Source organism: Thermobia domestica, chromosome 14 (assembly GCF_964235325.1).
Source record: "Thermobia domestica chromosome 14, izTheDome1.hap1.1, whole genome shotgun sequence".
NCBI classification, from domain to species: domain Eukaryota; kingdom Metazoa; phylum Arthropoda; class Insecta; order Zygentoma; family Lepismatidae; genus Thermobia; species Thermobia domestica.
Genome location: NC_137467.1, coordinates 85,718,451 through 85,736,774, shown reverse-complemented (window position 1 = coordinate 85,736,774; position 18,324 = coordinate 85,718,451). Strand labels below are relative to the sequence as shown.

The 18,324-nt window shown below is 35.8% G+C and overlaps 1 protein-coding gene across 1 annotated transcript in view; it reads left to right on the top strand.

The window, feature by feature from the left end:
* The window catches only part of LOC145670248 (uncharacterized), a 276,166-nt gene that overhangs the window by 239,827 nt on the left and 18,015 nt on the right, over window positions 1–18,324 (top strand). The window contains exon 3 of the mRNA XM_081738660.1: window positions 5,209–5,274. Within this exon, the coding sequence (XP_081594786.1) occupies window positions 5,209–5,274 (66 nt within the window). The remainder of the gene's footprint in view (window positions 1–5,208; window positions 5,275–18,324) is intronic.

Genomic DNA, 18,324 nt, shown 5'->3' with positions numbered 1-18,324 from the left:
GCTCAATGGAAAATCTTACTTTTCTCGTCCGAAATCAAATTTAATTGTTTTTAAAAGCACATGTTAATATCAGTATCTTATTAAGTGTTGTCTCAGTATCTTATTGTTATTAAGTATTCTGCCTTTTGGTAGGTCCTGGGACTAAAGAGTTTTTTCTCTTAAATTTAGATTTAGGCCTGGAAATGTTTATTCCACATTTCTCGATTTTCTGCTTACTCTTTTAACTCTCAATATTTTTTTGTATTTTCTCAAACATCGATCAGTTGTATTCTTCGTCTTCCTATTCCTCGCTTTCATTAATTTTTTTCCTTTTTTGATGGTATGAAGACAATTTCTTCGTAAGATGTGTTCAATCCAATGGCCTTCCTACGAAGGATGCTGGCTAGAAGCGTTCTCTTCTCTCCTATCCGTTTCAGTACACCTTCATTTGTTACTCTTTCTGTTCACCTCGCCTTCGGTGCGAGCGGTCCCAGGAGCACTCGCTCGAAAAAGTGTAAAAACGCTTTTTCATGCCAGCCACTATGAATGAGTTTTTCCTGGGTTTTCCTCATTCACACCAGGCAAATGCCGGGGTGGTACCTAACTTATAGGTTCCAGGCCGCTTCCTTCCTTCCCCAATCCTTTCTTCCTTCCCTTTCCCCGGATTGTGTGCTCGCCGAGGAACGTCATCCCTCAAAATGTGAAGGGCTAAATGGCCTTAGATGCCGAAAGCCCAGAAATCTAAATCTTTCTGTCCATTTTACTTTCTCCATCATCCTCCAACACCACATTTCAAAGCTCTCTAAATATTTCTTCTCTAACTTCCTTAATGTCCCAGTCTTTCAATCATACAGTCCAATACCTTATATATAACACCTGAGCAACTTCTTCCTTACTCCAATATTGAGCCTGTTAGTTAAGAGTGATCTTTTCTTGTTAAATGCTTCTTTGACTATGTCAGTTCTTGACCTGATCTCTTTTGTACAGTAGATGTGTCTCTTGATCTCTTAAAGTTCTCTCTGTTTTACTCTGACCCGTAAGGGTGTGTTTCCAAGGGATATTCTCATGACTTTCGATTTCGGATTTTTCGGGATTCCATGTAGTTTCCTAGTGTCAACTGTTTTGTCAATCATCTCCTGAAGTACAGTATGCTTATATTTTTAAAATAGAGAATAATAATATGTGTGTTTATATAAGCTACTGACAAATGGTTTTATGTGTTACTGCGGACAATATGAGTTGAAGTCTCGGACAAAATTCGTGCTCATCGTATGGACATCTTAATGGACTATCTTACACTGATTTTTTCCACTTCTAGGTCAAATATCAAAACCAACTGTCAAACATGTTTTTTAATTCTTTTAAGTGGAAACTTCAAATACCATGGCTTTAACTTTATGAGATTCCGAGATATGAATATCTTATAATACGAGGTGCAGTCAAAAAGTTTCCGGAATTCAGTTGTAGCTTTCTATTAGCATAATATATGTACACGTTTTACTTACTCGTCTTCAAAGTTGGTACATTTGGAACACACACACACTTATTCCACCGCCCCTTCTATTGGTGGAAACGCCGACGAAAGGCCTCTTTTTCGTACCTCCCGAAGTTCAGCCGTTGCATTGGTTTTGATCTCTTCTACGTTGGCGAAACAGAAAGGCCCATTTTTAGCTTTGGAAAGAGCCAAACATCCGATGGTGCAAAACTGTTTTTAAGACTATCAAACTCTATGAATGAGATTTCCCCAAATTTGCACATGAACTTGATCTTTGCGCTTTGCTTGATCCGTGAAATTGCACCAACTGAGTACCACACACTCTTTCGTTCAGCTACATTACTCGTACACTGTCTATTATGACGTGTTAATACTTGTCAAATTCATAATTAGGCAACGTAAGGACTGTAAGATTCATTGTGATTGCATCAGAAATGAGTCAATCCATTCTAAGTGATGAAGCATGTGCTGCTCGACCATCTAAAAAAAATCTATTTTTTTAATGAATGTTTATACTATATCAGGGTACGTCAAAACCACAATTAATTATTTTTTAAAACATCTCGTAGCGACGCAGCTTCTGCCGCCATTTTGCGTTTTCTCGATTTCAGGCGTTTACGTTGTTTTGAATGTCTCAGCATGTATTTGTCCTAGCAAATTGAAAATTGCCGGGCGTATCCAACTTGTACAGAGCTAAAACTTTGTCCTCTTAACACTTTTGCCTAAAACCACTTGAAAGGGGTGAAATCAGGGCCTACAGTAGCAACATTTTGGGACATTGAAGACATGTTTGGGAAGAGGAAGCAACTAACGTAGAGATCTGAATTTGTGTCTGAATGTAGTCCGGGGTCATACGTTTATACTAAAAAATTTGCAGATCTGTAGCTGCTCCCAAAGGCCTGAAAAAATATATCGTAAAGTTGGGGAATTATGCCAATTTGCCATATTTCACTATCCAGTATCTCCAATGGGCCTGGATAAAAGTTTTTGAAATTTTAGGAATAGTTACTCCTTTAGCATACTCTAACACACACAAAAAGAGCGTTTTGTGTTTTTGAACAGAAGGAGGTCAAAGTATTAAGGAATGACGTCATACTCTAGGAGATGTTTTGTTCACAAATTTAACTGGAAATTCGTTGTCGTGAGGTAAAATAAAGTAGGATAAATGTTAGTCCAGTCAAGGCTATCAAATTCCATTCTTTCCTCTAGTTGTGACTCACTGTCTTATCACCCACAGCAGCACTGTTGAAGAATGCCGCTATCAGCAGAAAGCGAGAAAAGTCAAAATGCACACTTGTCAAAAAGTCCGTAAGTACTTATCGTTGTTTGCTATATCAATGACATTCAAACATGATTATGCTTGTTCTAACTGTCAACTCATGCGGGAGACTGTTGTCCTTTCGTTTGATGTACATTTCCCAGTCAGTAAACACTCACTCACTGAAAACACTGACTCTGGCTCATAACTTTCGTTTGATCTACATTCCCCTATTAGTGAGTCACAATTAGAGGAAAGAATGGAATTTGATAGCCTTGACTGGACTAGCCATTCATCCTACTTTATTTTACTTCACAACAAAGAATTTCCAGTTAAATTTGTGAACAAAACACCTCCTAGAGTATGACGTCATTCCTTAATACTTTGACCCCTTCTGCTCAAAAACACAAAAAGCTCTTTGTTGTGTGTTATGGTATACTAAAGGAGTAACTATTCCTAAAATTTCCAAAATTTTTATCCAGGCCCATTGGAGATATTGGATAGTGAAATATGGCAAATAGGCATAATTCCCCAACTTTACGATATTTTTTCATGCCTTTGGGAGCAGCTACAGATTTGCAATTTTTTTTAAGTATAAAGGTATGACTCCGGACCACATTCAGACACAAATTCAGATCTCTACGTTAGTTGCTTCCTCTTCCCAAACATGTCTTCAATGTTCAAAAATGTTGCTACTGTAGGCCCTGATTTCATCCCTTTCAAGTGATTTTAGGCAAAAATGTTAAGAGGACAAAGTTTTAGTTCTGTACAAGTTGGATACGCCCGGCAATTTTCAATTTGCTAGGACAAATACATGCTGAGATATTCAAAACAACGTAAACGCCTGAAATCAAGAAAACGCAAAATGGCGGCAGAAGCTGCGTCGCTACAAGATGTTTTAAAAAATAATTAATTGTGGTTTTGAAATACCCTAATATAGTATAAACATTCCTGAAAAAATTAGTTTAAAAAAAAAAACGATCGAGGGGCAATTTTTCTTTTTTCTCGATCACTTAGCATGGATTTACCTAAATGACAAAACTACAACAACATTCCAGGAACTTTTTGGCTGCTCCTCATAATTATCATCATTTCACCTCCTTCGACCTAGAATTTCCAAAAATTCTTTCTCAGAAGTACTTTACGTCATAAATCCTAGTCACTATCCAAATTTCGAGTTTCTAGCTTAAGCAGTTTGACTTAAGCATTGATCACTCAGAATGTTTTTTATACATAGACTCGAATTTGTGTAATCTTTATCTCATTAATTGTATACTCTGTATCTGCTCCAGATTCTCAACTATGGTGTTTGATACGTAATTCACTTAATTCTTTTCCGTCATTTTTCGCACTAATGTTCAATATAAGATAAACATAAAAAGTAATCCTCCTTACACTTCCGTTTCCATGGACCACAATTTGAGTAACATTGGTTTAGTATATTGTCTATGGTAAACAAAGCTATTTTCCCTTAGAAACGTTTTTTTAAATCAAAAGATCTAATATTTTTCAAGCAAAAAATTTCTTGTTGGCCATATGTCTGGAGACATATATAATGTAGCCAAGTTCAAACTATTAGTTATCATTATGATCTGCTTATTCCATAGAAAATACGAAAACTCGATATAGGGGCCGTTCAAAATTTTTCTTATAGGTCTTATATTTGGAGAACTACGTATAGTGTAGCCAAACTCAAACTATCAGTTGACTGTGTTTATTTCGTAGAAAATATGAAAACTCAAACTCGGAGGGCATTCCATCATATATTTTCGTTTTATTTTGACCTATAGAATAGTGCTCTGTGGTCCGTGGTCGCCATTTTTAGAACACCCGATATACATATAAGGTAATCTTTTACTTTTTGCTGAAAATTACATATGAAAGCCTTTCAAACAATAACATTTTATCGATAACAATTATTTATTCTAAAAGTTTCTAATATTTACTATTTAAAAATGCATGTGCAAATGAAAAATTAAATAATACATTATATTAATGAAATGTATTATTTAATTGGATATCTTCATTTCAATATTTTTATACATAAAACATCTACATAATGTCGTGCCTTCTTCTTCACAGGCTGTGATGTGTATGTTTTGTTAGTAAACAACATTTCATCGCTGAATTGTCAATTTTATTTCTTATTTTCGTGTCAGATAAATGTTATTCTTCGTCATGCATCGTTTTATCATAAAAAAAACTGCTATAAAAATAATTTATCAATTAATGATTCTTGCAAGTCATTCTTCATGTTATTGTTGCGTATTTGACAATGTGAAAGGAAAGTCGGGAAAATAAGATCATTACCTACATTATTAGCATTGTTAAATGTAGAATGTTTAGGTTAAGAGAGGATTTCCTGATATCTTTTATTAATTTTTTTCGTGTAATTGTTTTTATTACTAAAAAAGATATAGATTTTTTTTATTATTATTAAGCCTTTGTAACGTGTTCCTTTTTATCTCTTTCACAGGATGCAGAAACCATTGACCGGTTGAATGAATCTGGAGAACTTAGGAGGATACTTAAACCTTTCAAGGTAATTTAACAATCATAAGTTAATTGATGTTTTGTTAATTTGTGATATAATATGAATAAACAAGGTTTTTAAGGGATTGGTTATGTTGAACACGTGTACCGTCTTTGGTTTAAAGCGATTGATTTAGCTATACGGGAAATTATTTTTTCTATTCTCTTTGATTAGGATTAGGAATTAGATTTCTGAGCTTTCGGTATGTATGGCCATGTTAGCTCGTTATACATATGAAGGATGACGTCCCTCGGAGATTACACTCGAATCGGAGAGGAAGAAAGGAATGGGGAAGGTAGGATGCGACCTGGGACTATTATGTTAGATACCTTCCCGATATTTACCTGGTGTGAAGGCTGTTACGCCTTTTCAACCGAGTGCCCGTACCGGGAATGGAAACCAAAGGCGAGCGCGTTAGTGACTACGCTATGTTACGTATAGGTTATTAATGGCAGTTTGAAATCGAGACTGAAACTGTAGAAACAAAGAAAATGAACATAAAAAGTTTCTTACCTTGGATCATTAAAAGTACAACTCTCCTGCACCCATTCATCGTTGCGCCCTGGCCGTCAGTAACTTAAAAAAAAAAAAAAAAAAAAAAATGGTGGAAGTATTTTTGTAGAATGCTGTTGAAAATCCTTGTCATAGTCCAATTGGTGGCCGTTAGCGCCATTAAAGTACGAACCGTTGAGTGCAGACTTGAGTTTACGAAGTAAAAAATAGTCGCAAGGGGCCATATCTGGTAAATATGAGAGAACGCACAGATCCCTTTGGGACCAAAGGTCGTGCACAATCACTGCCTTGTGAATTGGGGCATTGTCATGGAGCAGATGCCACTGAACATTACCCCGGTACTCTGGCCTTAAGCATGTGATACGTTCCAGTAACCGCTTCAACCTCAAGGTAGAATGAGGCATTAAAATGAGCAAAAGCTTGATTTTGGATTTTGACTGGCGCAGTTTTTTGGCTTTGGGAGAGTTAGGAGACTTCTACTCTGCACTCTGACATTTTGTCGATGGGTCATATTTAAAAACTCATGTCTCATCCCCGGTAACGATATTTACGAGGAAGTTAGGATCCCTATAGGCATAGCAATAAGCTCTTTACAGTTATCATCTCTGTACTATTTTTTATTAATTGTTAAGAAATGAGGCACGAAACGGCCACAGACCTTCCTCTTGTTGAGATAGTGATTATTATTTGCCTCATAGATTCTTTATTCACGTCCAACTCCTAAGCAAGGATTCGCAGTGTTGCATTTCGGTCTTCCATGATCAGTGACCTCAGTTTCTTCACCGTACTGCCTTTGCTGCAAGCGGATGTTCGTCGTTTACAATTGACTCCCGTGCCTCCCTGAAACGCCTGTGCCATGCGAATACACGCGAACGGGATAAACGAGAGGTCCCATACACTTGTTGCAACATTTGCTAGGTTCCTGTAGCATTCTTACCCATACAGGCCGCTCTTTGTTCCATGTTGAACTCGATTTCAAATTGCCGTACTACATATATATATATATATATAAGTGAAATACCTAGCATTGCATGGAAAGAATAATGTTTATCTACAATACTTGAAAATAAAGAACTGAGTAAAATAAATAACGAAGAGCAACGCCGAAGGCTTGTCAAAAGAAAACAATTGAGCAAAATAATTAACAAGGAGCAACGCCTTCGGCATTGCCTCTGTCAATTTTCAGGCAAGCTGGCAGGCATATTCTTGACTAAACTTAAGCTTAAATGCTATTTGGATTGTCGCAAATCAACTTAGCGACCCAGAAAACTGGATTCGATTCTACTCTCGATCGTTTTTAACATTTTTCACGGCTTCTAACCCCCACCAAACGTCAATGGGCCTGAACTTACTCTTAAACAGCATCGGAGTTTCACCACTCATCTCAGTGACTCCGAGAACTAATGTTATAGGTTAAATACTAACATCATACGTTTTCAATTACTTTTACATGTCAATCCCTTCCCACCCCCTGGAGATGTCTTACCCTCACAGTATTTTTTTTTCCGGTTGTAAGTCATACCTGTATGGCAACTTCTTTTCAGAAATGAAGTTACAATTTCGTATTCCTAACATGAGAAATTCGTGAGATATTCTTTATTTTTTTTAAAAACAAACTGAAACCACCCCTCCCCCTTTCAACCTCCCTTACGATACGAATCAAGAAGTTCTATATAGCCTATAGTCTCTTCGATAAAATCACTTTGAAGTATGTCGAGTCCACGATGTGGATTTGCATATTGATAAATAAACAAACACACAAATATATATAGGCTATATAAAATAAGATATTCGTAAGTTCTGTGAGTGCTAAATCATTTCAAATGTGTGCTATAATATAGCGAGTGTGGCGTGTCTGCTGACATATTCTCTGCGGTACAGTTGGGTTAATTTGAAATCGAGCACCAATGACAAGCTTCCTTTGCGATCCTCTCCTCTAGAAATTCAAGTGACTGTCATAGAAAACAAAGCATACTTTCTTTCATACATTTAAGACACGAGGGGGCAGTCAAAAAGTTCGCGGAATTCCGTTGTTGCTGTTTAATTACAACAATATAAGTTCAGATGTACTTAATAGCCCTCAAAATAGGTACTTTCAGAACATATACACACTTGGCTCACTGCTCGTGCGATTGCTGGAATCACCGGCGAAAGTCTTCCGAAGTGCATCCGTCGCATTAGTTCGGATCTCTTCTCCGGCGGCGAAACGGGTACATCTGAGACTCATTTTTAGCTTTAGGAAGAGCCAAACTTCCGAAAATGCTGAAATGTTTTTAAGGCTATCAAAGTCTTTGAAGCAGATTTTCCCTAAATTACACGGGTGCTCGAATCCATGAAATTACGCTAACTGATTACCACACACTACTCCGTTCACCTACACTACTCATACACTAGCTTGGCCTGTTCACACTTGTCAAATTTTCATAATTAGACAGCCTAATTAGTGGACTGTAAAAGATTCATTATGATTGCATCACAAATGCCAAAACTAGAACATTCCGGGAACTTTTTGACTGCACCTTGTATTCCATAACATATTCCAGTTGTTTATTCGATTTTATTAATTACTTTTTTTAAAATCATATATAAAATACTCCGGGATCTACCAGACGCCAGTGTGTACTTTGTGTACAAAAAAAAAAAAAGTGTATTTGCAGACTTAATTGTTTCTCTTTAATTGTTGTTTTTAAATTGAATATAATTGACATGGTAACCTGCATCAGGTTTTGAACTGTATTTGTGTTTGCATTATATTTATCGGATGCACACACCAGACAAAACTTCTTTCCATTTCTTAGGACTGATTCAAAAATAAATGCGAAGAGATAGAGTTACAAAGCGTAGTGCGTTGGTTTCCAATGAAGCAGAATCAAACAATAGCGAGATATTATCTTCATTCCCAGCTTGGTTTCTTCTTCTGGGACCACCACAAGAGACTTCTTTTTTTAAGCATGGCTGCTGTTCCACGTGGAAGGATAAAAATCCACGAAAAAAAAACGTTGGTTTTCCACTGTCATTATTTAACCCAATGGACCGTAACTGTCAACAAGAAACGATTTAAGTCTTTTTGAGACTCCTTTCTGCGCTCTAAATAAGTTTCAGAACAATACAACAATGAAATAACCCATTTTTGCTTCTCATTCATAAGAATTGGCGAACCTCATTGTTTCTTATCAAATGGAACATCACTTTCTCTATGCACAATATTGTGAGATTCATTTTTCTATCCTTGCTGCATATGTACAAACCGTTTATCGGCTATGTAAGACTTCTCCCTCCAAGTGTTCGTCGGAAGTTTTTAGTAAGTGAAAGCATTTAAAAAGCAAGTAATCTTAAAAGGCTTCGGTTGGACGCCATTTTGATTTCTGGAACATGCAAACATTTTAAGCGTCGTTCTGTGTTACTGTGCTGTGTTAAATAAACATTAATTTTGATTCTAGCAATGATTCCTACTTACTATACCAATCTAATGGATATACCAGGAGTGACAGAACATTTGAGGTTCTTAAAAGGAAAATACTGTGATGTTTAGTAATAAAATTGGATTATAAATTTTTATCACTCTATTAATTAAACTCTGTACCTATACCAGGGGTGCCCACAAGAGGGGGGCTATGACGCAAACTGCGTCATTGAAAAATTTGGGGGGGTTAAAAATCTATATAAATATGTTTGAGGGGGTGTAAAAATTAATCGAAAAGATTTTTTTTCATGGAAGAACACCTATGGATAGACAATTGCGGGGGGGGGGGGGGCGTCATGGACATAAAGGGGGTGGGCACCACTGCCTATACCTATATTATATTTCCTAATTCTAAATCAAATTATATTATATTTGCTAATAGAAGCTTTGGTTGAACATTTCCTAAATTATTATTACGTCTGTGTGTGTATTTCAGGGTTCCTTTTAAGAGGGGGCAGGAGTGGATTAACTTCGATGAACTATAATATATATAAATCAGAGTTGCCAACGTCAGAAAACAAAATTATCCATTTTCTTCTTTAAAATTATTGTATTTAGGTTACGCAAATGATATTGTAGAAACACAATATCACTAATAATAGCAATAATATATAATTATAATTTATGTAGTAATCTTCAGTTTCGAACTCCAAATTGGTGTCAGTGTCCTCCTTATTTTTTTAAAAAAAGTCCTTATTAACGCTACTCTGAATAACAATATTTACACCGCCTCGTAAACGTAACTGAATGGGCAGGGTTGCCATTTGCTAATTCTCAAAACGTTATTTATTTATTTTTGCGGGAATGACTGTTTAGAAACCTCCTCAGAGTGTGTGTGTTTTATAATTATTTAATGCACATTTACAATTTATTTGCACATTCAAAATCTTAAAAAAGTGTGTTCTCAAATTGTCACATATTCACCTATTATCTCAAGGGCATTATCGTATATAGCACTAAGGCTTAAATTATCGTACATCACGATAAATTATTCTATGGTTGGCAAACCTGATATATATCACGGGTCTATGAAGTTTTTCTCTTTCTTTGTTTTTTTACGGTACAAAAATTCAATGCAAATGACAGATATGCTGATACAACTGTACCGATAGAAGTTTCATGTGCGTGTTAAAAGTTTTGAATTATTATTTTTAGTAATCTCTTCTTTTTGAAATTGCTTATTATTAAGATAATACATAACAACGTTGATGACTTTGGAGCTTCCATCGGTACAACTACATTAATGTCTCTCATTCAATTATTGGAACGTTTATTTTAAGAAACTTCACAGAGCCGGTATATAATAAGTGCTTATCCCAGATTGTGTGATTCAGATCCAAGTTCATGTGTAGATACATGTCTTATATAGCTCTGGCACTGACAGATTTGCTAAACTCCAAACCAATCAATCAACCAAAAGTGTTTATGGACCATGTTACATGGAAGTTCTTAATTCATAATAACTGCATCCGAGTCACCCCAGCCGAGCTTCGATTCCAGGTTTTCTCCGCTTTAAAGAACGGAACACTCCAGGTCTTTATCTACTGATTTTGGAAAACGTGATTTTGTTTTTCATATTTAAATTTATTTCACATATATTATAGACGTCGAAGGCGCTATCTTTACTATTAGTACTACTACTACCAGCGCCGTAACTTAGATTTTTCTTGGGCGACAAGTATTACTATTTGGGCCCCTAGAAAAATTTGTTTCGGGCCCTCCCGCAAAATTCGAAAATAAGCCCCTTCTTTCCATTTTTCTCTTATTCTTTGTGGACCCCCCAGATCCTGCGGGCCCTCCTGCACGTCCCTAGGCCCGTTCCATACATGACAAATTAATTAAGGGAACAATGTTGACAAATTTCAAAGACATACTAATAAATATTGTTCCTAGGGACCCTAATAGTACACATTTTATACTGAAATGGGCCCATAACTCATTTTTGTTTTATTTACCTTTTGAGTTGAGTTGATTTTTAGCTTAACGTCCCGTTCAGCAGCGAGGCTATATGAGACGTGGACCTACTGATTAACATGGAATCCGAACCACATGAGCTCCCACCGGGAATCGAACCCAGGCCTTCCACGCCAAAGGTGCGTACGCTAACCGCTTAGCCAAGGAGGAGCTCTTTTATTTACATTTTATCTGATGTTTTGTTTATGTAATGTAGTGAACTTGTTTGATGCTTCATTTATAATTTCGTGTTCGTATCGTATATGGAGTAAGTTGTCTTAAAGTGGAACCCCTCGAACGCCGGGGAGCTTCTCTGGAGAGGTAGTTGTTCTCTTCCCTCCCACAAGTTACGACCTTGACTACTACTACTACTACTACTACTACTACTACTACTACTACTACTAATAATAATAATAATAATAATAATAATAATAATAATAATATAGACCTAATAATAAAGTTATTTGTATCTGTGTAATTGCAATAAGCTTTTCGCAGAGAAAGGGATTAGCCAGGGTCACCGAATTTGTATGCGGCTAGATCATTACCAGATCTATCTGCGTACGAAAGTTTTTTTTTTTTTTTTTTTTTAATTTTCGATTCAGGGGTTCAAAAGTTATGCACATTTTTACAGGTGAAAAAAATATGGATTTAGCAGTTTTTGGAACGCTTTACCTGTATGCAACCAACATGACATGTTGAGGTGTGGGCTTGTATAACAAGACAGGATAAATAAATTGCTCTTTGTTATTCATATTGATGCGAGCTTACATAAAAGGAGCTGATAATTACCCGAGCAATGGAATGGTTGTAAGAACATTATTTTGAGGCAATGGTTCGCAACCTTGTTTACCTGGTGCTCCCTTCATAACCTAGCATATTTTACGTCCCCACTCCTCCGTCCTTTTTGCTCATTGGTCATACGTGGTTGTTAGCTGAATTGCAGATACAGCTTTGAATTCTCTTCAATAATAATAATAATAATAATAATAATAATAATAATAATAATAATAATAATAATAATAATAATAATAATAATAATAATGTCACGCGTGGCTACTAACACTTAATACGAGGTTTAAGCTGCTAAGATAAATAGCATGGAGACATCTCCTACTGATCTATGATATTATCAGGACAATAACAAGTATAAGGTAACCACGAAAGTTCTGTCGCTTTTTCACCTATCACCTTCGAACATCGATATGTGACCTAAGACGTACCTGGAAAATCAAAAATACTCCCCATCAGCATCGACGGCGTTACCTTCTGGCCCGGAGTCAAATAATATGGAACCCATCGACCCAACTTGTAGTGCTTCCCAAGTTGATGGAGATGCTGCCGAATGGTTTATTCACTCACAGCGAATTATAGTGGAAGTTCCTCGCATGTATGACCACTGTTCGTCTCAATTGCTGCCTGAAGATCTTCATTCTGTTCATGTGTTGGTCTTCCTTCACATGGTGCGTCTTCGAGTGTTTCGTCACCGTCCTTAAACTTGTTAAATCACCGCTGCACTGTCCGCGTAGTCACGACACCCTCGCAAAGGCCTGGCATATCTTCCGTCCCGCTGCAGCGGCGTTTGATCCCAGTTTGAACTCGTACAGCATACACGCCGGTATGACGCTCTGTGGAAGTCCCATGTACACTCTGTCCTTACGCAAGTTCACGGTGTAACTGAACTGTCACAATTAGGTAGTATATTGGATATACCCACAGCAACAATTGACCTTCGCCTTATCTCCATTCGCGTTATCTCCCTATTGACCTTCGCCTTATCTCCCAACTCACGGTGCGAGGGCCAATGGAACACAGTCCTCCACAAAAAGTGACAGACCTTTCTTGGTTACCTTTATAATATGACAGTTTTGGAATCTAGGCCAGAATCTAGTTGCATTATTTTATTAAGTGAAGTAACAGTTGTTTTCAGTGACGACGCCAGTTTTATCTTTCCTGCAGTGCAAGAGACATTTTGGGGAGGGGGAGCCGCAGTTATTTTGTGTATGCTGAAAAGGATAGTTTACATTACTTGAATTACAATAAAATGCGTTATGTCTGTTAGTAGAGTTAGCCTCCGGGGGACGCTCATTCCCCTTACCCCTCTGGCATCTTCACTAGTTGTTTCCAAGACTCTTCATATAGTGAAGAAATATGAATCCGAAAATTACAATGTTATAAATGATGCACCCATTTTCCTGATCTATAAGAGTAGACCTAGAAACAATTAAGCAGGATACTGAGTCTACAAATTGGAGTTGGTTCAGTAAGTCTTTCCCCATTCTCTTCCATCTGCACAAAACAGTACTCAAAAAGTAACGTGTCAGAACTGTGTTTAATTCTCTTGGTTTGTAAGACATGGAGATCTAAAGTAATTTTATTTTCTCACTATCACATTTTTAAAAGAAAAATATTATTTCCTCAATAGTTTCAAGAACAAAATGTTTAATGAATATAAGTCTTGTTTATTTCGTTTAGGTAATAAAACCTCTTAAAATTACCACTTAAAATAGATTTTCTGAGTTCACCTCCTCTCCCTTATCTTATTATAGGTCATCATAGAAAATAACTTGTACCGTAAGGGTTAAAACATCATTGTTTAAGTTTTAGAAAATTTACTACCATTCGTGCTTAAGGTAAAGTAAATTGTTGTTTTATTATTGTATCTGCATTTGCAAGTAGCACACTACGTGTTGAAAACACTTCGCTGTATCAATCAATGCTTCACAGTCGCGGTTAGCAGACAATGCTAGTGTTTTGTAAGATAGAATCAGTCTTGAAATTCCTCAACTGTAGTAGTTTTCAGACATAAAGTCTGAGAAGTAGCATTATGTTCACTTTCTTTTTTGTTTAATTTACTAAAGTATACAAGGTAACTATCTGACATATCTCGATGAGAAAAATTGTCTCACGTCCTTCACGAAATAACTTTCACTGCTGGCCTTCAGAGCTAATGGAAAATTGGAAGACAGTGGAGACAATAGATATATGAAACCGAGACAGTATATATCCATTCATCGAATTAACATTCCTTTGACGTATAATAATGCTAACAACTACTAGTAAGGAAGTTGAGTTCTGAACATCTTTTAAGTGTATCTTTCTGACATGTATTAAAAGAGATTGACGAAGATTTCAATAAAAAGGAATAAATTTATTGTTTACTTCTCTCTAAACTTTGGTGATTTCCCTCCGAATACCATATTAACAGTTCCCCTTTAACACACATTGTTAGTCATAATAATCTTATTGTCATCTTTCATTCTAAACTCTCATTCTCTGACGACATCTCCTCAATAGTTAAGAAATGAATGCGTACGTTGGGGCTTCTTTTCCGATTTTCTCAACTATGCACTATGGCAATCATTAACAACATTCAATTAAACACTAATAGCGCACAAAATCGAATACTGCTCTCCCATATGGACCATGGCCGCACTTCCACATCTCTCTAAATTTAATGCTATTCCCAATTTGTTTTATTGCCATAGTACGCTTTCGTATTCCCGCACTTAGAATATTATCGAAGGAGGAAGTGTTGCGATATCTTAATATCCAGACCCCGGGAGTACGCAGAAATATCTCTGACCTGATTTTTTTTTTTCATAAGATAGTTACTGGGAACTTAAGATCGGAAACCCTACTTCAAGAACTATCCTTACGTGTCCCTTCCCGCAAAACCCCATAATATCCACCTAGCTCATCTTGCTTGTCCTAGGTTGGCAATTATACAGAGGTCTCTTTTTCACAGAAAACCGAACTATTATAGTCATCTAGCAACTGAGGTGAAATTTTTTTTTTTTTAGTACACCGTGTTTGGTGTTGGCCAAATAGTATTACTTTTGCACTCTTTTGTAAACACTGCTGTTGTTATGCTTTGTGTCTATTCTTTCTTTTTTGTTTGTTAATATTTCCCAGTGTAAAATTGCAAAATTATGCTGTATTTGTTAATTTCTTCAATAAATAAATAAGTAAATGAGGTCGAGATGTACGTTTCCTACAAATAATGGGAAATGGCCTTTAAGTAGGTTTAAAAACTAAGTAAAATTAAGTATCCACTGTTTCACTCGAACTTCAATGGGAAATGAAATTAAGTTTTTAGTTTAACGTCCGACAGTTACATTCTGTAGGTAAAGGAGACGTATGATTAATGGAAGGGAACCATAATGATATAATTGGTGGAGCGAGAATAGGGGGAAAACTCTGAGGTGTCTCACGAACACAACGTTGTCCACCAGAAACTCATTTGGATGCCAGGGACTCCAAACATCTGAGGTTAAATTTCAGTGGAATATACGGGACATATAATCCACTTAGACAAACCCATGTTCCTTGACTACAGTTTGAAGTTTTCATGTACAGTCAACGACAAAAGTTCCTTTCCAATTGCTGGAATTAGTTTCGTAAATAACTTCAGAATGGAAGAACAATTTGAGTACAGTTTTCAGGAAATTAAAAAGAATGGAATTTTCTATACGTGCAATCATACTACCGTTGTACTTCCAGCTATACCACCGTTATTCCCAAAATAAATTTTACCAAACGAAAGTAACTTTTGTCGCTGACTGTACATGTAGACCAGCGTTTCCCAGCCGGTGTGTCGTGAATGGGCCGCTAGTGTGCCGCGAGGGAATCGAAACAAAATTATTAATTCTATAGCAATCAAATTGCAAAACGTAGGGAAGAATGTATATTTGTATTTCACATTACTATGAACCTCTACTATGAGTCTACAATTTTAAGTTTCATATCATGTTACTTTTGTGTACATTTCTAATGTTGAAAAAAGTATTTGTTATCATTGTTATGGCCATTATTACTTCTTTATTGTTGCAGACTATTTCGTAACTTGAAAATTTAAAATGTCATTCAATTCCTTCGACAAATTACCAACATTTGTGTTTTAAAAGTACAAGAGATTTGTTTGTTCGTTCATTACTTAGTGATCTTCCTTCTTAGTAAAAGTTACAGTTTTTGAAAAACAAAGCTTATTTTTAAAAACCCGTGTCCAGTATTTCATTGCAATTGTTTTCTATTTTTCAATTAGAATGAAATATAAGCATAATGATTTACCACGAGTAAAAACCAGTGGTCGAGATTTCTTCTCTGTGAGATCAGTAATCACAGAAAAACCACGGTACTTTATATTTACAAATAATAATATCTATAAGTGTGCCGCAAGTTGAAAAAGGTTGGGAAACGCCGATGTAGACCTTTATTAATAGCATGTATAGAGCATGAAATATCGTTGTGGGATTTCTTGAGACATGGTATCAGGCTTCCCAACTCTACCATTAAATCTTTTGGAATATATATATGTTAAGTGATTTTTGTTAAGATCTGATTTTTGGAATGTTGGTAGAAAGTCTTACGATGTTTCCAGGGTCGCTGAGATGAACAGCAACATTTCCGATGCCGTTTAAATTGAAATTCAGGGACGCAACTTGGAGGTGGGGAAGGGAAGGGAATATATATATATATATATATATATATATATATATATATATATATATATATATATATATATATATATATATATACAAATGATCGAAAATGACCAATATTAGTGTCAAATCCATAGTTTTCGGGATCGCTAAGATGAACAGTGACGCTTCCGATACCGTTTAAATCCAAATTCACTCCTTTATGTTCAAAATGAAACGTATTCTCCCCGTGCGAAGATCGGGTATTCTGCTAGTTCTTACTAGACGTCAAACTTAAATAAAAATTATATCTGATTAAAATAATCTGTATTACAGTTTCAGCAATATATTATTACCTTTATCAAACACATTATCTGATGAAGACAATGATATATTGCGAAACTGTCATACATATTGGTAATAATAAATGTTTGTTTTGATTAGATTTTATTATTATTTATGACTTTTTTTTTATTTCGATTATGTTAAGGAACTCAATATTATAGATTCTTATTATTATTGGAATGATTTCAAGGCTCTATATAATAAAGTATTAAATGTATATTTGATGGATTCTGTTAAGTTTCAGTATATTTCTACTTATTTATGGTGGGTTAATTTAGTCACTTTAGTATCAACAATAGTATTGTCCTAGAATTTCAGAATTTTTGTAGCTGCTATTATTAAGAAAGAATGATTGTTTTTCTTTGGAAACACTAAAAGAAAATTCTTATTATTACTTTAATGACTGTAAGACCAAATTTGCATTTTTGCAAACTTCTTTTTTTAAAGATAACTATATTAAATTTAGTTTCTATTTCAGTTGTTCGTAAATTTAATCAGTATTCTGAACAACAGTATGCAAAATTTGCAATTATTTTGCAATGGACAACACAAGAAATTGCCATCATTTCATCCTTCTTTTTGTTTGGTTTGTGTCCCTTTTTTTATTATCCTTTCACTTGTTGCAACATCCTGAATCGTCTTCTTTGGTCGTTTATAGTTCATCTTCGTGGTTCTCTCTCATTTGTTGGGTGTCGTCCTTTTTCCTCCGAGTTTGAACTTCGACCTGCAACACAACAACAGGATGCTTGCGATTGCAAATTGCTGTTCATCTTTCTTTCCCCTTCACTTGTGGATCTGTTGAATAGTGGTGAAGGTCACACAGATGATGCAGAAGTAGGAGAGAATGAATACCTGTCGCTTCGACAGTTGCTTCAGCAGTTACAAATCACTCATTTGATGAGATGAGAGTCGATATGTTGTGGCGAGGATGAAATAAACAATGTATAGCCGTGGTCTTCTGTCCGTGTTCACATTTCATGGGTACAATGACTTTCCAGAGAGAGAGAGAAAAAAAACTAGGAATGGTGAAATGGTCTGTGGGCTGAAGTAAAGAAACTTGTCTACAATACATAGAATGACGTTGTACCTCGTTACCGTATGCTGTATAAGTATGAGTGAGTATATGTTTTAAAAATTTATTTTTCACCCAATAAACTGCTAAAAAGTTTGAATTTGCGTAGCAATTTAGAAGTTTTGTATAGCATTTTACTTTCACAAGCGAAAGAAAATAGCTATTGAAGTAAACTCACGAAATAAAAGCTTGTTTTAGATATTTTAAAACAAGGTGTTTTAAAACAACACCGACAACGTTTGGGAGATCATTCCTGACACCAAAATAAGACGAAAAGTATAGACCAACCTGTG